The sequence below is a fragment of the Ranitomeya imitator genome, chromosome 3 (genome assembly GCF_032444005.1).
Source record: "Ranitomeya imitator isolate aRanImi1 chromosome 3, aRanImi1.pri, whole genome shotgun sequence".
NCBI classification, from domain to species: Eukaryota; Metazoa; Chordata; class Amphibia; order Anura; family Dendrobatidae; genus Ranitomeya; species Ranitomeya imitator.
The window spans coordinates 811,803,123-811,826,200 of NC_091284.1; the positions used below are offsets into that span (position 1 = coordinate 811,803,123).

Sequence of the window (23,078 nt, forward strand, 5' to 3'; positions counted from 1 at the left end):
CCTCTCTGGTGGGGGTGGTGGTAGCTCTTCCTCAGGCGGGATGGAGTGCACAAGATGCACTGGACGAGGTGGGGTTGGTGGGGCTCCCTCCGAATCCTTGAGGGACAGCCAGACTGCAAATGTCCAGGTTGCCCACACCCATAACATCTCCTCTCTGTGATACCCCCAGGTTGTGGTCAAAACTGTTGGGGCCCAGGATTGTGAGGTGTGATTGTCATCGGCTTGCGACTAGGTGGAAGGGCAGATATAATCGGAGGGAGACGGGGCACGGGAGCAGGCCAAGGTTTATTGTCCAGAAGCCTCCTCCATTGTGGTTGGATAGTAAGGGCTTCATCGGCCAGGGCTGCAGCTCTATCCACAGCGTGCGCTCCCGGACCTATTCCCGCACCTCTGCGGTGCACTCGGCAAGAAATTGTTCTATAAGGAACGCCTGTGTAACATCTTCCACAGTAAAGGCGTTTTCGGCTTCCAGCCATCTCCGACATGCCTGGGACATCTTATGTGCATACGTCCTAAACGATCCCCCTGTAGTGCATGGGAGGTCTCGGAACTTGGCACTATATGAGTCTGGGGTGATAGCATGGTAATCCAGGATAGTCTGCTTTACAATGTTATAATCCCAATTCCACTGTGAGTCAATGGTTCGGTAAGCACCATTGTGGGGCACCTTCATCACAACACATTGCTGCTCTAAGTCCTTGAAGAACCCCTCCACATCTCCGGAAGCCTCATCAAATGGCTTAAACTCTGTCCGGGTGATCCGTACAGGCTCCCGGATCGTTGGGTTTACATTCCACATTGCGTTACTCCCTCTTTCAAGCTCCATTGCTTCTTGTCTCCGCTGTGCCCGGCGGGCAGCCTCCCCCTTGTACTCCTGAGAGACGCCTGGGCCCAGAACCGCAATCTCTTCTTCGTACCACACCACCCACTGACTTTTTGGGGTGGGGGTCCTCATCTCCTGGGCTTGTCCTTCAGACATATGGGAGGTGGTGGTCTGGCTGGCACCCACCAGTAGATAAATTAAGGCCTCTTTAGTCAGTCCCTGGTAGTTCAGGCCCAGGCTCTCTGGCTCTCTCCTGTAAACTGGATACAGTCCAATTTCTGTACTCACTCTGTGGGAGGTTCTCCATTAGGTTACACTCTGTTGATCCCACTGCTGCCACCAGTTGTCAGGGTGTCCTTCTCCAGTATCACACAATCAACAGAGCTAGAGTATAGTAAACAATTCCAAGACCTTTATTTAGGCAGAAATACAAAAGGTCCATATACAATCCACCACACAAAGGATAAAATAGTCCAGAACACGAATGCAGTTCAGTAACAGGATAAAAGTCCAACAATCCAGCAGACAGCATAGTCCATATACTGTTCTTGCTCTCTGAGATGCTGTGAACACATCATCATTCCACACAGGACTTATCTGTGTCTCACCTCCATGATATTTTAACAAGTCCCCCTCCTCATTCACAGGTCAGGAGGGGGAAGGTCTCAGGGGCTCATTGTTTCAACAAGCTAGGTCAACATGTCATTAAGGGTACCGTCACACAGTGCAATTTTGATCGCTACGACGGCACGATTCGTGACACTCCAGCATCGTAACAATATCGCTCCAGCGTCGTAGACTGCTGTCACACTTTGCAATGTACGACGCTGGAGCGATAATTTCATGACGTATGTGCGATGTAGAAGCCGTTGGTTACTATGCGCACATCGTATACGATATATGTTACACCATGCGATCATGCCGCCACAGCGGGACACTAGACGACGAAAGAAAGTTTCAAACGATCTGCTACGACGTACGATTCTCAGCGGGGTCCCTGATCGCAGGAGCGTGTCAGACACTGCGATATCGTAACTATATCGCTCGAACGTCACGAATCGTGCCATGGTAGCGATCAAAATTGCACTGTGTGACGGTACCCTAACATATTAGCAAACAATACAGTACTGTGGAGGCTCATATCAGATGGCAGCAACAGCCATTCTTCAATTAGCAAATAACTCCTTCTACAAGAGAACACCCTGAAAATAAGTAATAGAAATATACACAAAAATGATACCCACATAGCATATCACACCTTCACACGCGGATTCGGAAAATATTTTTGAGTTTGAGACGACAGGAGGAGGCAAGGGCTTGGATATGTGGCTTGAAAGAGAAGGTAGAGTCGAGGATCACCCCGTGGCACCGAGCTTGTGGGACTGGGGAAAGTGAGCAGCCACTGATATTGATGGGTAGGTATAGTGGAGGGGTAGAGTGAGATGGGGGAAAGATGATGAATTCTGTTTTGTTCATGTTCAGTTTTAGAAAGAGAGCAGAAAAAGAAGGCCGAGATAGCAGACACAGTGTGGGATTTTGGTGAGTAAGAAGGCGAGGCCGGGTCCGGATAGGTAGATCTGCGTGTCATCGGTGTAGAGATGATACTGCATACCGTGGGAATTCTATGAGCTGTCCCAGGCCGAAGGTGTAAATAGACAAGAGTAAGGGTCCTAGAGCAGAGCCTTGAAGAACACCGACAGACAAGGGGCGATGTGAGGAGGTGGTGTGGGTGAGGGAGACACTGAATGTCCGGTCTGTCAGATATGACGAGATCCAGGATAGGGCCATGTCTGTGATGCCAAGAGATGGTAGAATCTGTAGCAGGAGGGAGTGGTCCAGTGTGTCAAAGGCAGAAGACCGGTCCAGAAGGAGGACAGAGTAGTGTTGCTTGCTCTTGGCGGTTAGTAGGTCATTGGTGACTTTAGTTAGGGCAGTTTCAGTTGAGTGATGGGCTCGGAAGCCAGATTGTAACCAGTCAAAGAGGGAGCAAGAAGAGAGGTGGGAGGAAAGTTCATGATGGACGTGTTGTTCCAGTAGTGTTGAGGCATAAGGGAGAAGAGATATTGGGCGATAGCTAGACACATAGGATGGGTCGAGGGAGGGCTTTTTGAGGATGGGTGTGATCGAGGCATCCTTGAAGGAGGAGTGGAAGACACCAGTTGTGAGTGAGAGGTTGAAGAGGTGTGCTAGGGTTGGGATTAAGACTGTGGCGAGGTTAGGGATGAGGTGAGACGGGAGCTGGTCAAGCGTGCAAGTGGTGGTGTGTGATCTTGACAGGAGGGTGGAGAGTAGTGATGAGCGAATAGCATTGTTGCTCGGGTCTCCCCAAGCACGCTCGGGTGGTCGCCGAGTATTTGTTAGTGCTCGGACATTTAGTTTTCATTGCCTCAGCTCCATGATTTACGGTTGCTAGACAGGCTGAATACATGTGAGGAATGCCTGTGTTAGGGAATTCCCATATGTATTCAGGCTGTCCAGCAGTGGTAAATCATGCAGCTAAGGCGATGAAAACTAAATGTCCGAGCACTAACAAATATTCGGAGACCACCCGAGCGTGCTCGAGGAGACCCGAGCAACAATGCTATTCGCTCATCACTAGTGGAGAGGTGATCTTCTGCCATGGTGGAGAAGCTGGTTTTGGAGGAACAGGGTTGAGCAGCTAAGAGGGGGCATTGGGGGCTGCGGGCCACAGCTTTCTCTGATCGCATCAATGTTCTGCTTAAAGGGAACCGGTCATTCCAGAATGCTGTAGATAAGCCCCTGATGCCGGTGGGCTTAGCTCAACTTCCGTTTTGACGGTGACAGGTTCCCTTTAAAGTAAGAGGCAAAGTCTTCAGCAGAAATGAGAGAAGGAGGAGGTGCTGGGGGACGGAGTAGAGAATTGAAAGTGTTGAAAAGCTGTTTAGGGTTGTGAGAAAGGGAGGATATGAGAGATGAGAAGTTTGTTTTGCACCAGTGAGCATGGTCTGGAAGCTGGCGAGGGAATACTTGTATGCGATGAAGTGGTCGGCAGAGCGGGATCGCTTCCATTTCCACTCAGCGACCCTGGAAGCCCGTCTCAGTTTTTTGACGTGTCTGTAAAGACACGTCACAGACTTCCCATAAAGACACATCACAGACTTCCCGTAAAGACACGCCACCCGCTTCCCGTAAAGACACGCCACCCGCTTCCCGTAAAGAAACGCCACCCGCTTCCCTAAAAGACACGCCACCCGCTTCCCCTAAAGACACGCCACCCGCTTCCCGTAAAGCGATAAAGATCCGCCCTCACTTCTTATAATCAATCTAAGAGATGATTGTCTTAAAGTGCAGGGACCATGTAAAGGTTTACAGTGCACCATTGCCAAATGCGGCATAGCCCAAATCACAAAACAGAACATTCAAGTTTTCATTGTTAATTTTTTTTTAATTATTCTCGTTTCTCCATTACATGACGCATGATGATAGTTTTACTTTCAGACTCTTTCCGAGCAGTTAAAATTCTTCTTTTTTTTTTTTGGATTTAGTCCACTGTGAACGTTACAGTCCGTAACCATCAAAAATATTCTTAAATTAATAACAACTACTTTAAAAGGCTACAAACAAAATATTTACATAAAGCGGAACATAACCGTCCCGTCTTCCCAACGAGTCTCGTGTCTCACAAACATACAAAAGACGCCATATACATCAGACAGTAAATACATTAAAATCCGTAAAAACATTACAGACGTTACAGAAAGCTGTACAAAAATAAAAAATTGTTTTTGTCTTTTTTTTTTTTTAATAAAAGCAGCTGAATTGTAGCGAAATGACAGTACATAGGGGGTTCACTAAACTCAGCTTTGGCTGACAAGCCTCCTACAAACACTAGTCGCCAGACAGAGCACATTACACCACATTGGTCTTTCATCAGGGAAGGAGGAGGAGGGTGGTGGTTCACCGGAGTCGGTCCCAGCGCCAGATAGTGGCGTCATCGCAAACCGCTATGAGGATGCTACTGTCTCTGCTGAAGCTCGTTTGTCGGATTGCAGCCACGCATTTGGGATGAGTGAGAGTTGTGCACCTGCAAAGAGAGGATTATGGGTTACTCGTATGTACGCCTCATCTCAGGAGGCTTCGCTGTATGACCTGTCTTTAAGTGTACCCATCATTTCAGGTGACTTGAGATGTCTTGGGTGTGTGTATATGAGGAATAACACCATTTCTGGCCATTCGCTGCTGCTTTCTAGTGTTTTGTCAATGCAGAGCTGGATTCAGCGCTACGCTGCTCACAGCTGGATTCACAGCTACGCTGCTCACAGCTGGATTGGATGATACACTTTCCACCTAGTTTTCAGCCGTCTCTGGGCTAGTAGGTGTAGACTAGCTGGTATGTCTCCAATACATAGCACACACAGACATAAGAGATTCCTTTCTCTACTGTCTATATCTAGCACATGCTCAGAAGCAGCAGCTTCATGGAAGACATACATACATCATTGTACCTACCCAACCGTGGATGCGCGGAACCGTGAAACGCAGCCTCGAGTCATGAGTCCAGCTGTGAGCAGTATAGCTGTGATTCCAGCTCTAGCATGATGTAAAATACTTACTAGAAAGAAGGAGCGTGATCTGTTTCTTCTTTCCGTCTTTTCCATAGATGTCAATCAACATTTGTAATCTGATCCCAGTCTCAATTTTCACCTTACCAATTTTTTTTTTAAAGCTAATGTTAGGTTCAGGAGAGAGAAGTGGCTCGGTCATATCTGGAGAAAGCAGCTTATTTCTCTCACAAGATATTAATGATGATTAATTTATGTGAAGTTTGTTGAGACGACACTGATGTTTCTGTGGCCCTCCATTAACTAGTGCTACGTGTTCCAGATAGAGGTAGTAGTGCTTTTCTGCCAACTTTTACTTTGTTCTCTGCCTCTTTTGTCTTAAAGGGATTGTTTGGTTTGTTCAACCTGTTGGTGACATGGTTGGTCAAGAGAAATAAAGCATTGGTTGAAATTATTGGGTTGTCTGTACAAAGCCCAGATGAAACTGGTACTAGGCAGCAGCTCTTCCCCCATGGTTAATATAACTGGCCCAATCACACTCTCCATTATATATGTCTAGCCCATATGTAAACTGATCATCTAAAGCAGATGAAGGGTCGTCCTACCAACATAGCACCTATTCAGGAGATCGGTGATAAATGTAGAATCAGTTGGGGTCTAACTGCTGCTGAGACCCCCATATATTACAAGAACAGGAATTCTAAAGTCCTGTGGGTGAATGGACCTGTATGAAGATGCAAGACCACATCTATTTCAATTGTAAATTAGCCACAATGAACAGACTCTGACCCTGACTTGTATTGAAGCATCAAAGGAGTGAGTGCAAAAGTCATTATGAAGAGAGGGGAGAGGAGGTGAGCTGGGACATAACCTATTGTGAATGATGGATCCTGTGTTATCTACTGTATATTGAGGTGTTATCAGTCATTGTACAGGAGGAGGAGGTGAGCTGTGATATCACCTATTGTGAATGGTGGATCCTGTGTTATCTACTGTATATAGAGGCGTTATCAGTCATTGTACAGGAGGAGGAGGTGAGCTGTGACATCACCTATTGTGAATGGTGGATCCTGTGTTATCTACTGTATATTGAGGTGTTATCAGTCATTGTACAGGAGGAGGAGGTGAGCTGTGATATCACCTATTGTGAATGGTGGATCCTGTGTTATCTACTGTATATAGAGGTGTTACCAGTCATTGTACAGGAGGAGGTGAGCTGTGATATCACCTATTGTGAATGGTGGATCCTGTGTTATCTACTGTATATAGAGGTGCTATCAGTCATTGTACAGGAGGAGGAGGTGAGCTGTGACATCACCTATTGTGAATGGTGGATCCTGTGTTATCTACTGTATATAGATGTGTTGTTAGTCATTGTACAGGAGGAGGAGGTGAGCTGTGACATCACCTATTGTGAATGGTGGATCCTGTGTTATCTACTGTACATAGAGGTTTTATCAGTCATTATACAGGAGGAGGAGGTGAGCTGTGACATCACCTATTGTGAATGGTGGATCCTGTGTTATCTACTGTATATAGAGGTGTTATCAGTCATTGTACAGGAGGAGGAGGTGAGCTGTGACATCACCTATTGTGAGGTGTTAGCAATCTTTTTGTAATAATGATCCTGATGTAGTAAAAGAAAAAAAAGAAAACATGTTACAAAATGTAAGTACGGTAAAAAAAAACGGATTTAAACAAAAGGTGATTTTCTGGCCAAAAATTCCCTTTAATGGTGCAGTGGTCGCACCTTTCATAATGAGGGGCATAAAGCCCTGTCCTGTGTGTGTAGTGTGAACTCAGACTCAGAGCGTCAGCTCCGGGATCGGCTCTACCAGGCCGCGGCAGCACTTACTTGGCTTTGTGTGGATCCTCCACCTCCAAGTCCCAGACATACAGCTTCCCCACCTGATTTCCGAGTGCAAGCATCTGCAGGGGAGAGACATGAATCATCATAAAACTGCAGATCCCGAATACAAGGAGACTGATATGGAAATTATATTTTTATTTTACCCCATGTTCACTTTTTTTTTTTTTTTTTTTTTCAACTTCCGCTTTTTCCTCTCTATTTTCATTTATTTTTTTAATTTGACTGTTGACAGCTATATGAGGACTTTTTTCTTTTTTGAGGGTTAAGCTGTCATGTAGAATGACACCATTGTACAGCTGTGCTTTTTTGTATTTTGGTATACATACGACTCATATTTTTCTTTTTGGCTAAAAAAAAGACAACCGTAAGTCTGACCTTTTTTTTACCCCTCTTTCTGGTATATGATATGACAGATTGGGGACAGGGGGGGTGTTCGTTATACAACTATTATTCTTCTCTCTAGATCACTTGTGCTATATATTGCAATTTATAGGAATATAAATATGGAAGCAAAAAGGTGTCTTCAGGCCACCGGCAGCCATGGTAATCATCAGCACCCTAACCAGGCGGCGGATGCGTGAAAGCCCGGCCAGGAGGCAAGCAACCGTCAGTAACAGTCACGTTACCGTTACACTATAGTAAATACATTGAAAATGTAGATACTTGGACCCAGCAGCCCCTGCAGATATCCATCAGGCGCTGTATACAAGGAGTTGTCCCTGAACATTAGCAAACACCAGGCGGCATAACAAACCTTTTGCCAGAAGTCCATGGAGAATCTCATGTACCAGATATCGCACTGGCTGTAATCAAACCTCCCCAGGATGGTCACATTAGATTCGCTTGGCTTGATCTTGTCTATGTCGTCCTCCATTTTGCCCGGTTTCCAGCACACAATGGCATTTTCACAGGACTGAAAGAAAAAAGAAAAGTTAATAATTGGAAATTTTATATTGAGTCACCGGCCCTTTAACGATATTGTTATCAGTGCAATATGACAATGATCCTTGTCTGCCCGCGAGATGTCTATGCCAAGATATTAATGTTTATCTTCATCGGCTTTATTCTGAGGTTTATACCTTGGCGCTTGTCTGATAATTCTGCCCATCCCCGCATCATATTCCTGGTTCTTTCCTTTTTTTTCTGTGTTCTTAATATACAGTGGCTTGCAAGAGTATTCAGCCCCTTGGCTTTTTACTTATTTTGCCATTTCTGGTTGTAGCAACTCTCTTCATAAGTCCCATGCTTAGTGACGGGACGTCCCCTGTGTGCAATCTAAGTGTCACATGTCTGTCAGTATATACACTTTACCTTTTCTAAAAGGCCACAGAGGCTGCAACACCATTAACAAGAGGCAGAACTAACCAAACACCACCATGAAGACCAAGGATATCTCCAAACACCACCATGAAGATCAAGGAGATCTCCAAACACTACCATGAAGGCCAAGGAGATCTCCAAACACCACCATGAAGACCAAGGAGATCTCCAAAACCCACCATGAAGGCCAAGGAGATCTTCAAACAACACCTTGAAGACCAATAAGATCTCCAAACACCACCATGAAGGCCAAGGAGATCTCCAAACACCACCATGAAGACCAAGGAGATCTCCAAACACCACCATGAAGACCAAGGAGATCTCCAAACACCACCATGAAAACCAAGGAGATCTCCAAACACCACCATGATGGCCAAGGAGATCTCCAAACACCACCATGAAGGCCAAGGAGATCTCCAAACACGACCATGAAGGCCAAGGAGATCTCCAAACACCACCATGAAGGCCAAGGAGATCTCCAAACACCACCATGAAGGCCAAGGAGATCTCCAAACACCCCCATGAAGGCTAAGGAGATCTCCAAACACCCCCATGAAGGCCAAGGAGATCTCCAAACACCACCATGAAGGCCAAGGAGATCTCCAAACACCACCATGAAGGCCAAGGAGATCTCCAAACACCCCCATGAAGGCTAAGGAGATCTCCAAACACCCCCATGAAGGCCAAGGAGATCTCCAAACACCCCCATGAAGGCCAAGGAGATCTCCAAACACCACCATGAAGGCCAAGGAGATCTCCAAACACCACCATGAAGACCAAGGAGATCTCCAAACAAGTCAGGGACCAAGTTGTTGAGAAGTACAAGTCAGGGTTGGGTTATAAAAAATATCCCAATCTCTGATGAATTCTGGAGAATCATCAAATCCGTTATCACTAAACAGAAAAAAAAACATGGTACCACAACAAACCAGCCAAGAGAGGGCGCCCACCAAAACTCTCAGGCCAGGCAAGGAGGGCATTAATCAGAGAGGCAGCACAGAGACCAAAAGGTAAACCTGAAGGAGCTGCAGAGTTCCCAAGCAGAGAATGGATTATCTGTCCATACGACCACAATAAGTTGTGCACTTCATACAGGTGACCCTTTATGGAAGAGGGTGCAGAAAAAACCCTTTACTTATACACCAAAATTCTAAGGCTCGTTTTGCGTTTGCTAAAAGACATGTGGAGACGCCCCAAATGTATGGAGGAAGGTGCTGTGGTCAGAGACCAAAACTGAATTTTTGGGCCAAGGTAAACGCTATGTCTGGCAAGAAACCAACACAGCTCACCATTCCAAGGACACCATCCCCCAGTGAAACATGGTGGTGGCAGCATCACGCTGTGGGGATGTTTTTCATCAGCAGGGACAATGAAAATGATCCGAATCAAGGTGGAAGATGGTGGGCTGCGAAATACAGGGATATTCTTGAGCAAAACCTGTTTCAAGTCTGTCAGTGATTTGAGACTGGGACGGAGGTTCACCTTCCAACAAGACAATGACCCAAAGCAAAATGCTAAAGCAACACTCGTGAACGTGTAAATGTTTTGGGAGCGGCCTAGTCACAGCCCAGACCTTGATTCAATAGAGAATCTGTGGTCAGACTTGAAGATAGATGGTTCACCAGAGGAAACCATCTGACTTGAAGGAGGTGGAAATTTTGTCTTGAGGATTGGGCAAAAATGCCAGCTCTAAGATATGGAAAACTCAGACTTATTCAAAGCGACATGCAGTTGTAATTGCCGCAAAAGAAGGCTCTTTAAAGTAATGACTTTAGGGGGGTGGGGTGAATAGATATGCACATTGAAAGTTTCAGGTATTGTGTCTTATTTGTCGTTCGCTTAAAAATAAAAAAAAGAAAACCAAATAGTCAGTTGTAGGCATGTACTTTACATGAACTGATGCAAACCCTCAAAAAAAGAAGAAATTACAGGTTAGGAGGCAGCAAAACACGTAAAATGTCAATGGGGTGAATACTTTCGCAAGCCACTGTATAAATTGTGAAGTTTTTACAGTGGTCATCCATCCTCTCACCTTAGACAATATCAAGTCTCCCAGCCACCTCACACAGTCAACGTAATTTCTGTGAATATCTCTTGTGGAAAAGTCTGGGAAATGGATCTTTTGTGAAATAAATGGTCTGTGGAACAGGAAGAAAAAAAAATTACAAGAAGGTAAAACCTGCAATCTCTAAATAGTCACCCTGTAGAACAGATGGGAACGATGCATCGAACCGTTGTAGCAAAAACCTGCAAGATGCTATAAAGGTCTATCAGAACGGCTGGTTTTCTAGTGCCACCCTATAAGGCAAGATCGGACCCTTTAACAAGACTTCTACATGATTCTGGGCATTAAACTAATGTCTACTCCAAAAGCAAAATTTGGTAGCTTCTTTCTAAAGTCTATGGGGCTCCATTAAACAAAAACAAAATGTATGGAATCCGAAAGCAACATCTGGCAGGGTTATGTGAATGTAACCATAGAGGCCTTCGATGAAGATGTAAGGGGCACTTTCTGCTTGTGGAGACCACCATGCTGGCATGGAAAGACCTATAGGTCTGGGTGCATTGTGTACAGCCACCTAGACCTCAACGTGTAGAGCGGCAGTGCCGGGGTATCAGGACGCGCCCCAGAATCACCTGTTTGTTTTGTTGGGATTGTAGTCGTAGGATTCCTTTATGGCGATTTTCATCCTTTTGGAGTTCAGCCGCCACAGTTTGAGGGAGTGATCCATGCCACAGGACATTATCTTCTCCCCTAGAAGATCATAGTCCTAGGAAGAAGAAAAAACAAAAAGACACTTTCTATTTTGTTCCAATTCTGCACTACTCACCGAGATAGGATTGAAGTTAAAGGGGCAAATTCTGAGGCTGCAGCGCTCGGGGATCCAGATATCCCCCCTCTAGACGTCAGGGAGACCCTGTATAGATCCATATCGATACCTACAGCCCACTGGATTTATGGTAGTAGCTGTGTGTGATTGTGTGGGCACAGAAGCATTTGGGTGGTTTTAAAGGGAACCTGTCACCCCGTTTTTTGAGATTGAGCTATAAATACTGTTAAATAGGGCCTGCGCTGTGTGTTCCTATAGTGTATGTAGTGTACCCCGATTCCCTATGTATGCTGAGAAATAACTTACCAAAGTCGCCGTTTTCGCCTGTCAATCAGGCTGGTCAGGTCGGGAGGGCGTGGTGACATCGCTGGTTCTTCCTCAGCTTTACGTTGGTGGCGTAGTGGCGTAGTGGTGAAGACACAGCGCGCGATCTGCGCTGTCATCCCTTGCATCGGTGGGGGCGGCCATCTTCCTGGGGCCGCGCGTGCGCAGATCGAGTGCTCTGCTGCACGGGGCTTCAGGAAAATGGCCGCGGGATGCCGCGCGTGCGCATTAGAGATCGCGGCGGCCATTTTCCCAAAGCCGAGATGCAAACTCGGCTTTGGGAAAATGGCCGCCGCGATCTCTAATGCGCACGCGCGGCATCCCGCGGCCATTTTCCTGAAGCCCCGTGCAGCAGAGCACTCGATCTGCGCACGCGCGGCCCCAGGAAGATGGCCGCCCCCACCGATGCAAGGGATAACAGCGCAGATCGCGCGCTGCTTGTTCACCACTACGCCACCAACGTAAAGCTGAGGAAGAACCACCGATGTCACCACGCCCTCCCGACCTGACCAGCCTGATTGACAGGCGAAAACGGCGACTTTGGTAAGTTATTTCTCAGCATACATGGGGAATCGGGGTACACTACATACACTATAGGAACACACAGCGCAGGCCCTATTTAACAGTATTTATAGCTCAATCTCAAAAAACGGGGTGACAGGTTCCCTTTAACCCCTTCATGACCCAGCCTATTTTGACCTTAAAGACCTGGCCGTTTTTTGCAATTCTGACCAGTGTCCCTTTATGAGGTAATAACTCAGGAACGCTTCAACGGATCCTAGCGGTTCTGAGATTGTTTTTTCGTGACATATTGGGCTTCATGTTAGTGGTAAATTTAGGTCAAATTCTGCGTTTATTTGTGATAAAAACGGAAATTTGGCGAAAATTTTGAAAATTTCGCAATTTTCACATTTTGAATTTTTATTCTGTTAAACCAGAGAGATATGTGACACAAAATAGTTAATAAATAACATTTCCCACACGTCTACTTTACATCAGCACAATTTTGGAAACAAATTTTTTTTTTGTTAGGAAGTTATAAGGGTTAAAATTTGACCAGCGATTTGTCATTTTTACAACGAAATTTACAAAACCATTTTTTTTAGGGACCACCTCACATTTGAAGTCAGTTTGAGGGGTCTATATGGCTGAAAATACCCAAAAGTGACACCATTCTAAAAACTGCACCCCTCAAGGTACTCAAAACCACATGCAAGAAGTTTATTAACCCTTCAGGTGCTTCACAGCAGCAGAAGCAACATGGAAGGAAAAAATGAACATTTAACTTTTTTTTAATCAAATATTTTTATTAAACAGTAAGAAAAATATAAGTAGATTACATTACTGTAAACAGTACATACATATGTTCTGCATTTTCAATAAACTTTTTAATCCCAAACCAGCTTCCCTCCCCTCCCCTCCCCCCCCATCCCCGGAGACCCAAGAAGAACCACTCCGATCCTCCCAAACGTCTATCCTTAACCAAGAACAAGAAGGTGTCATGTCAATACTGCTCCCACGGGGGCAGAGTACCCAAAAAACTAGAAAACAATCTCCAGATCACGCCGACTTGAGCCAAGGATTCCACAACTTGTTGAAAAGGTCCATCTTGTTTCTTTTAGAATAAATGCTCTTCTCCAATGCCACGATATAGTCCACTTGTGTCATGAAATCTCTTCTCGTTGGTGGCTCTACCCTTATCCAAAACTTAGCGATCAACTTTCGAGCAATAAACAGCAATCTTGCAATGACTGTTTTGTACGAGTTATCAGTTACAATCTCCTCTACGTAACCCAATATGCATACCAAAGGATCCCGTGGTATCGAACATTTGTATGTTAGTCCCACTTTATTTAGCACCACGATCCAAAACGAGGATAACCTGGGGCACTGCCACATCATATGGAGGATACCCGCCTCGGACTGCGAGCACCTAGAGCATTCGGAGTTAGGCCTTAGACCAGCTTTATACAACATGTCCGGAGTTCTATAAGCCCTATGAATGACCAACAGCTGTGACAGCCTCCCAGGCTCACTCATCGAGATCCTGGGCACGTATTCCAATATTGAGTCCCACTGATCGCCGTCAAACATTTAACTTTTTAGTCACAAAAATTATCTTTTAGCAACAATTTTTTTATTTTCCCAATGGTAAAAGGAGAAACTGAACCACGAAAGTTGTTGTCCAATTTGTCCTGAGTACGCTGATACCTCATATGTGGGGGTAAACCACTGTTTGGGCACATGGTAAGGCTCGGAAGGGAAGGAGCGCCATTTGACTTTTTGAATGAAAAATTATCTCCATCGTTAGCGGACACCATGTCACGTTTGGATAGCTCCTGTGTGCCTAAACATTGGAGCTCCCCCACAAGTGACCCCATTTTGGAAACTAGACCCCCAAGGAACTTATTTAGATGCCTAGTGAGCACTTTAAACCCTCAGGTGCTTCACAAATTGATCTGTAAAAATGAAAAAGTACTTTTTTTTCAAAAAAAAATTATTTTCGCCTCAAATTTTTCATTTTCACATGGGCAGTAGGATAAAATGGATCATAAAATTTGTTGGGCAATTTCTCCCGAGTACGCCGATACCTCATATGTGGGGGTAAACCACTGTTTGGGCGCACGGCAGGGCTCGGAAGGGAAGGAGCGCCATTTGACTTTTTGAATGGAAAATTAGCTCCAATTGTTAGCGGACACCATGTCGCGTTTGGAGAGCCCCCGTGTGCCTAAACATTGGAGATCCCCCAGAAATGACCCCATTTTGGAAACTAGACCCCCAAAGGAACTTATCTAGATGTGTGGTGAGGACTTTGAACCCCCCAAGTGCTTCACAGACGTTTATAACGCAGAGCCATGAAAATAAAAATAAAAAATTATTTTCTCAAAAATGATCTTTTAGCCTGCAATTTTTTATTTTCCAAAGGGTAACAGGAGAAATTTGACCCCAAAAGTTGTTGTCCAGTTTCTCCTGAGTACGCTGATACCCCATGTGTGGGGGTAAACCACTGTTTGGGCACACGTCGGGGCTCAGAAGGGAAGTAGTGACTTTTGAAATGCAGACTTTGATGGAATGGTCTGCGGGCGTCACATTGCGTTTGCAGAGCCCCTGGTGTGCCTAAACAGTAGAAACCCCCCACAAGTGACCACATTTTAGAAACTAGATCCCCCAAGGAACTTATCTAGATATGTGGTGAGCACTTTGAACCCCCAAGTGCTTCACAGACGTTTACAACGCAGAGCCGTGAAAATAAAAAATCATTTTTCTTTCCTCAAAAATGATGTTTTAGCAAGCATTTCTTTATTTTCACAAGGGTAACAGGAGAAACTGGACCCCAGTAATTGTTGCGCAGTTTGTCCTGAGTATGCTGGTACCCGATATGTGGGGGTAAACCACTGTTTGGGCACACGTCGGGGCTCGGAAATGAGGGAGCACCATTTGACTTTTTGAATACGAGATTGGCTGGAATCAATGGTGGCGCCATGTTGCGTTTGGAGACCCCTGATGTGCCCAAACAGTGGAAACCCCTCAATTCTAACCCCAACACTAACCCCCCCACACCCCTAACCCTAATCCCAACTGTAGCCATAACCCTACTCACAACCCTAACCACAACACTAATTCCAACCCTAACCCTAAGGCTATGTGCCCACGTTGCGGATTTGTGTGAGATTTTTCAGCATCATTTTTGAAAAATCCGCGGGTAAAAGGCACTGCGTTTTACCGGCGGATTTTCCGCGGATTTCCAGTGTTTTTTGTGCGGATTTCACCTGTGGATTCCTATTGAGGAACAGGTGTAAAACGCTGCGGAATCCGCACAAAGAATTGACATGCTGCGGAAAATACAACGCAGCGTTTCCGCGCGGTATTTTCCGCACCATGGGCACAGTGGATTTGGTTTTCCATAGGTTTACATGGTACTGTAAACCTGATGGAACACTGCTGCGAATCCGCAGCGGCCAATCCGCAGCCAAATCCGCACCGTGTGCACATAGCCTAATTCTAAAGGTATGTCCACACGCTGCGGAAACCGCTGCGGATCCGCAGCAGTTTCCCATGAGTTTACAGTTCAATGTAAACATATGGGAAACAAAAATCGCTGTACACATGCTGCGGAAAAACTGCACGAAAACGCAGCGGTTTACATTCCGCAGCATGTCACTTCTTTCTGCGGATTCCGCAGCGGTTTTACAACTGCTCCAATAGAAAATCGCAATTGTAAAACCGCAGTGAAATGCGCAGAAAAAACGCGGTAAATCCGCCATAAATCCGCAGCGGTTTAGCACTGCGGATTTATCAAATCCGCAGTGGAAAAATCCGCAGAGGACCAGAATACGTGTGCACATACCGAAACCCTAACCCTACCCCTAACCCTACCCCTAACCCTAGCCCTAACCCTACCCCTATTCTAACATTAGTGGAAAAAAAAAATTTCTTTATTTTTTTATTGTCCCTACCTATGGGGGTGACAAAGGGGGGGGGGTCATTTATTATTTTTTTTATTGTGATCACTGAGATATAATCTATCTCAGTGATCAAAATGCACTTTGGAACGAATCTGCCGGCTGGCAGATTCGGCGGGCGCATTTTGGAAGATGGCGGCGCCCAGGGAGAAGACGGACGGAGCCCGGCAGGACCGGTAAGTATGATGGGGTGGGTGGGGAGCACGGGGGAAGGGGGGAAATTGGAGCATGGGGGGGGGAACCGGAGCGCGGCAGGCGTGGAACGGAGCACGGGGGGCGTGGAACGGAGCACGGGGGGGCTGGAACGGAGCACGGGGGGGGGGTGGATCGGAGTGCAGGGGGGGTGATTGGAGCACGGGGGGGTGATTGGAGCACGGGGGGGTGATTGGAGCACGGGGGGAGCGGACAAGAGCACGGGGGGGAGCAGAGCCGGAGCAGTGTACCGGCCAGATCGGGGGGCTGGGGGCGCGATCGGTGAGGTGGGGTGGGGGCAAATTAGTATTTCCAGCCATGGCCGATGATATTTCAGCATTGGCCATGGCTGGATTGTAATATTTCACCCGTTATAATAGGTGAAATATTACAAATCGTTCTGATTGGCTGTTGAAAGTGAAACTGCCAATCAGAGCGATCGTAGCCACGAGGGGGTGAAGCCACCCCCCCTGGGCTAAACTACCACTCCCCCTGTCCCTCCAGATCGGGTGAAATGGGAGTTAACCCTTTCACCGGATCTGCAGGGACGCGATCTTTCCATGACGCCACATAGGCGTCATGGGTCGGATTGGCACCGACTTTCATGACGCCTACGTGGCGTCATGGGTCGGGAAGGGGTTAAAGGAGCAATCCATAGAGATGAGAGAAGCAGCAGCAGCATCCGGGGGGAGGTAAGCATGGGTTCGGGTCAGGAGACCCATGGTCATCCCAGAAATCACGATTGCTAGTCAGACCGTGATATTGGAACGTCAAAATTCAGTCTCATTAAAGTATGCAGGGCTATTCTCCCCCCACGAAAACAAGCTATCCATTGTTCGTTGGATTCAAAATGGCTGATTGTACAGACCGACTACTAGGACCCCGACCATTGATCTCGAGATTGGGGCTCTGCAGCGCTGTCCTGACTTGTAGCAGAGGTGCGAATACCCGACCACTGCTCCATTCGTTGTTATGGGAGAAAAAGGAGCAACAAGTGCACTTCTGCTACCATGAAAGAAGGTGCTGTAGCCGGATCTCAAGATCGATGGGGGTCCCAGAGGTCGGGGAGCGTACAATCAGAGGGTTATGCGAATCCTAAGTATAGGCATAACTCTTTAGGCAGGCATCACAGGTACGAGTTTCCCAGCTACAATTCTCCTAACCAAATAGTCCCATGGGCACATATGAAGGATGGCTGACCTCAGGAAGGTGGGAGAGACCTGCGGCCAGCCTAGACAGACTGTAGGTGTGAAGCTGGCAATTGCTGGACCGTGGATATCCCGAGCGCCAACTAAAATAATGATAACTTACCGCACTCAACACTTCATCTCTGTGACCTTCCACACCGCCGAATATCGCCACGAGTGTGTCCGTCTGTATATTCCAGAGCCTCAGAGCATGATCTGCAGAAAAAACACAACGGTCAGTGGATCGGTAAGAGGCCGAACACGGTATATGAGGACGTGAGCGACCAAGGTGGAAATAAAGTCCAATCCGGTGTCATGGCTCATGGTGCGGCCATACTGTTCACTGCCCACTCATGCACATCACTATGACGTCCTTCACCGACATGGTGTCAGATCTGCCGGTCCCGTGTATGGTCGGACTTTTCAGCACTTCCTTTATTACTTACCTTTGCTGACAGATAACAGTAGGTTTGGATCACGTGGATGAAACTTGAGTTCGTTGATTGCATTGCCGTGGCCGACATAGTGCTGCAAATAAAGAAAAATTCTGTATTATCACAAAAAAAAAAAACACTTGTGGTTGTAGAGTTGTTCACATCGGCCCCTCGTACCTTGATACACTGCATAGTGATGGGATTAATAATCCGGATAATCCCCCGGGAGCCGGCCACTGCCAGGAGAGGGTGACTTGTGTTGCTGTCGTAAGTCCACGCACAGGTATAAAAGTTCTCGTCTGCCTAATTCTTGCAGTTAAGGAGTTAAACTTCCCAAAAAAAAAAAAATCAGTGCACATTGAGGAGATGCTGGTATATGAGCAGTGCAACCCCTGAACCCCATCATCATGACCACCAACCAACTGTAAAGTCAACTTATAGTGGGCAACTACAGTAATATTGCCCCCTTCCTGCAGACACATATACTATGCACAGGGCAGGTGCCTGCTGTGTAACACTGCCAGCCTCTAATGACGTACATGTACTGTGCAAAGGGCGGGTGCCGGCTGCGTTACACCGCCAACCTCTAATAATGTACATGTACTGTGCACAGGGCGGGTGCTTGCTGTGCAACACCGCCAGCATCTAATAATGTACATGTACTGTGCACAGGGCGGGTGCCTGCTGTGTAACACCGCCAGCATCTAATAATGTACATGTACTGTGCACAGGGCGGGTGCCTGCAGTGTAACACCGCCAGCATCTAATAATGTACATGTACTGTGCACAGGGTGGGTGCCTGCTGTGTAACACCGCCAGCATCTAATAATGTACATGTACTGTGCACAGGGCGGGTGCCTGCAGTGTAACACCGCCAGCCTCTAATGATGTACATGTACTATGCACAGGGTGGGTGCCTGCTGTGTAACACCGCCAGCATCTAATAATGTACATGTACTATGCACAGGGCGGGTGCCTGCTGTGTAACACCGCCAGCCTCTAATGACGTACATGTACTATGCACAGGGTGGGTGCCTGCTGTATAACACAGCCAGCGCCGGCCGCTAACTGCAGCAACCAGAGTTGGTTAGCAGTCACCGACATTGGCCTTTAAATGGTTTCTTACACCTGCCCACATGTTAAGAATGTGACAATGCCAATGTGTTATCCCTGTTGCCACTAACTTGGTGCACCTATGAAGTATAAGGGTCTATTTTTTTTTCTACATACTGCGATGCTGAAGTATTATAGTACAAGTGATCAAATCACAAAAATAAATTAAATTATACTGTAATTTAAACCCACTGGTATTTTGTTTTTCTGGGGTTAAAATATTCTGCAAGCCCCCAGAAACAAGTCCCATGTGAAGGATACGTCGGCGTCCACGTAGGACTGCAGGAGGCGGATTTCCCCTTGTGAGTGACATTCGTACAGCGTGACCTGCAAGGAAGACGAGGCTGTGAGAGGGACAGTCAGTGACGTCTGGTCTCCCCGAGGGGCACAGAACCGCGGCGAGTTCCGGCACCTACCCTGTTACTGCCCACAGTGGCAAACACCAGCGGGTCACCCTCCTTACTGTGCCAGTTGAACTGTACTCCGAACAGCGGCTGATTGTGGTCTTCCTGCAAAACATATAACACCCCCCGGGGGGGGGGGGGGGGAAGACCTGCAATTACTTCAGGGGGCTTTCATAGTACACTGTGCAAAACAGACCATGTTTTTGGATGGAGAGAGGAAGACCCCCTGCCTAAATAAACGTGCCCCCCGGCGGCTGCCATCTTGGTCCTGCTCTGAAGCTCAGCCACGTGCCGAGCTTCATGGGATGCTGCAATTTACACTATACACGGCAATACTGTAATATTGCACTAAATAGTCTAAGTGATCAAACAATTCCAGGCTCCAGACTAACACTTAAAGGAAAGCTTTCAAAATTAAATTTAAAGACAAAAATAACATAACGTATATATTCGAGTATAAGCAGAGATTTTCAGCCCAAAAGAATGGTCTGAAAGTGCCCCTCTCGGCTTATACTCGAGTCATGGAAGGTGGGGGGTCGGCGGGTGAGGGGGAGCGATGCCTGTCAAATACTCACCTGCTCCTGACGCGGTGCCTGCATGTCCCACCGTCTTCGGGCGCGGCAGCTTCTTCCCCTGTTCAGCGGTCACTGGTACCGCTCATTAAAGTTATGAATATGGACTCCACTCCCATAGGGGTGGAGCCACATATTCATTACTGTAATGAGCGGTACCATGTGACCGCTCACTACAGGAAGAAGCTGCCGCTCCCGGAGACGTGGGACATGCAGGGACCGCGCCAGGAGCAGGTGAGTATGTCATATTCACCTTCCTTCATTCCACCACCGCCTCGACTTCCGCGTCGTCTGAACTGACTGTTCAGGTCAGAGGGCGCGATGACGTATTAATGTGCGCACCACCCTCTGCCTGAACAGTCAGTGCGGCGAGACGGGACGCTGAGGAGCAGCGACGAGAGGCGAGTGTCTTTTTTTTTCTTTCTTTTTTTTAGTGCATCAGCAGTACCTGTGGCACAATGTTATATGGGGCATCTATGGGGCCATAAAGAACTGCATGGAGCATTATATGGGGCATCTATGGGGCCATAACTGCATGGAGCATTATATGGGGCATCTATGGGGCCATAAAGAACTGCATGGAGCCTTATATGGGGCATCTATGGGGCCATAACTGCATGGAGCATTATATGGGGCCTTTTTTGTATGGAGCATCTAATGGGGCCCATCATGAACTGTATGGAGCATTATATGGGGCTCCTGATTCAATATGGATATTCAAAAACACAACCTACTGATGTCTCAATTAATTTTACTTTTATTGGTATCTATTTTTATTTTTGACATTTACCAGTAGCTGCTGCATTTCCCACCCTAGGCTTATACTCGAGTCAATAAGTTTTCCCAGTTTTTTGTTTCAAAATTAGGGGGGGTCGGCTTATACTCGGGTAGGCTTATACTCGAGTATATACGGTATGTTTATTTTAATAATTGAGGGGGTTATTAAATAAATATATATTACAATTTTATTTTTTTTCTAAATAACCCTCCCAAACATGAAGATATTATAATTTTTTTTATTCTCACTTCTATAACACCATCAATTTCACAGCGCTTTCCAGACATTATCACTGTCTCAATTGGGGCTTCACAATCTAATTCCCTATTCTTTGGAGTGAGGGAGGAAACCGGAGAACCAGGAGGAAACACAAATCTATATATACTGTATATCTCCATCATCTCTCTGTGTCTGCAAAGCGCTGTGGAATAGCGCTATACGAGTAAAACACACACACACACACACACATATATATTCTTAATAATAATAATAATACCACTTCATAAGCAAAAAAAGTATTTAGTATCCTTACGTCTGATCTATCAAACTATAAAGTTAATCAAACCGACCGGTTAATGATGTAACTAGAAATAAAGGTCACAACACATTTAAAAAAAATTTTTTAGTCCTAAATATATGCAGTTAAAAAAAAAAAATTGTCAAAGCTCTTAAAAGGGAGCATATCTCATCCAGGGCATATATAAACCTAAATTTGTACAATTACCTTCAAGCTGTTGACACATTTAAATGAGTATTTACACTTCTTTGATCTCCATTTTCCTTTGCCCCAACCTTTCCTCCCGGGGGCATTTGCGGTATTTGTGGGGGTATCTGGTCGTTCTGTGTTGGTGCCACTCTCTATACTGACGGTATCATCCTGCAAAAGGAAAGAGAAAAAAAACGAGACTCAATACACGGCGGGCTAATAGGTAACAAATGCTGCCGAGCTTCAGAGAAAAAGTTATGAAAGCCGATCTGTGATCATAGGGAAAGATCTGTCTATCGACGGAAGCAAGACATGGAGAAGCCGGCCGGGAGCTGCGCCGGACTAGTCACATCTCTCCCTGTGGTTGCCGGACAGTTTTCCCAACTATGCCTTTTGTGAAACGCTACGATGTTTCAGGGAAAGTCATAGTCAGGCTCCGATTCGTGCATGGACTAGCCGCGGAAGTCACACTCGAGCCGGCAGAGCTGCAGCCAGTCCGTGCACTGAGATCTTGGTCGTCGGCGTACCGATACTTCGCCGGACGATCACTTAACCATCACCCTACTTCTACCTATCTCTGCGCGGCGGCCCTTAGCTATCGGTCTACAAAAGCTTATACGGCCAAGACACCGGAAGAGAGGAGAAAGACGCTGTTAGACACCACAGGCAGCGATTACTGACCTCTATAGAACACAAAAGGATGGGGCATGTTAAAAACCAACAGACCCATCCTCCTTTCCCCAACATCTGCCCTCTGGAGAGTTTAGACACGTGTGTGCAGGTAATGATGGGAATGTCCGGTAAGCCAAGCTCTAAATCTCGTAGCCAAGTTTCTATCGCTCAACTATATACAACCCCTGGCAAAAATTATGGAATCACCGGCCTTGGAGGAGGTTCATTCAGTTCAAAGCAGATCACAGACATGGCACAAAACTAAAGTCATTTCAAATGGCAACTTTCTGGCTTTAAGAAACACTAAAAGAAATCAAAAACAAAAAATGTGGTAGTCAGTAATGGTTACTTTTTTAAACCACGCTTAGGGGAAAAAATGATGGAATCACTCAATTATGAATCACCCTGTAAATTTTCATACCCAAAAATAACACCTGAATCAAATTAGATCTGCTCGTTAGTCTGCATCTAAAAAGGAGTGATCACACCTTGGAGAGCTGCTGCACCAAGTGGACTGACATGAATCATGGCTCCAACACCAGAGATGTCAATTGAAACAAAGGTGAGGATTATCAAACTCTTAAAAGAGGGTAAATCATCAGGCAATGTTACAAAAGATGTTGGTTGTTCACAGGGCCGCACTGGGACTAAAATCCAGACCAAATACAAACAACATGGGAAGGTTGTTAAAGGCAAACATACTGGTAGACCAAGGAAGACATGAAAGCGTCAAGACTGGAAACTTAAAGCAATATGTCTCCAAAACAGGAAATGCACAACAAAAAAATGAGGAATGAACGGGTGGAAACTGGAGTCAACGTCTGTGACCGAACTGTAAGAAACTGCCTAAAGGAAATGGGATTTAC

General features: G+C 46.3%; 1 protein-coding gene across 1 annotated transcript in view; it reads right to left on the minus strand.

The window, feature by feature from the left end:
- Window positions 1–4,563: 4,563 nt before the first annotated feature.
- Window positions 4,564–23,078, minus strand: part of EED (embryonic ectoderm development) — a 28,693-nt gene continuing 10,178 nt past the window's right edge. The window contains exons 2-12 of the mRNA XM_069759281.1: window positions 21,559–21,711; window positions 19,497–19,589; window positions 19,342–19,407; window positions 18,145–18,270; window positions 17,980–18,061; window positions 17,658–17,749; window positions 11,174–11,307; window positions 10,569–10,674; window positions 7,971–8,129; window positions 7,202–7,275; window positions 4,564–4,868 (exon numbers count right to left, since the gene is read on the minus strand). Of these exons, the coding sequence (XP_069615382.1) occupies window positions 4,742–4,868; window positions 7,202–7,275; window positions 7,971–8,129; window positions 10,569–10,674; window positions 11,174–11,307; window positions 17,658–17,749; window positions 17,980–18,061; window positions 18,145–18,270; window positions 19,342–19,407; window positions 19,497–19,589; window positions 21,559–21,711 (1,212 nt within the window). The 3' untranslated portion in view covers window positions 4,564–4,741. The remainder of the gene's footprint in view (window positions 4,869–7,201; window positions 7,276–7,970; window positions 8,130–10,568; window positions 10,675–11,173; window positions 11,308–17,657; window positions 17,750–17,979; window positions 18,062–18,144; window positions 18,271–19,341; window positions 19,408–19,496; window positions 19,590–21,558; window positions 21,712–23,078) is intronic.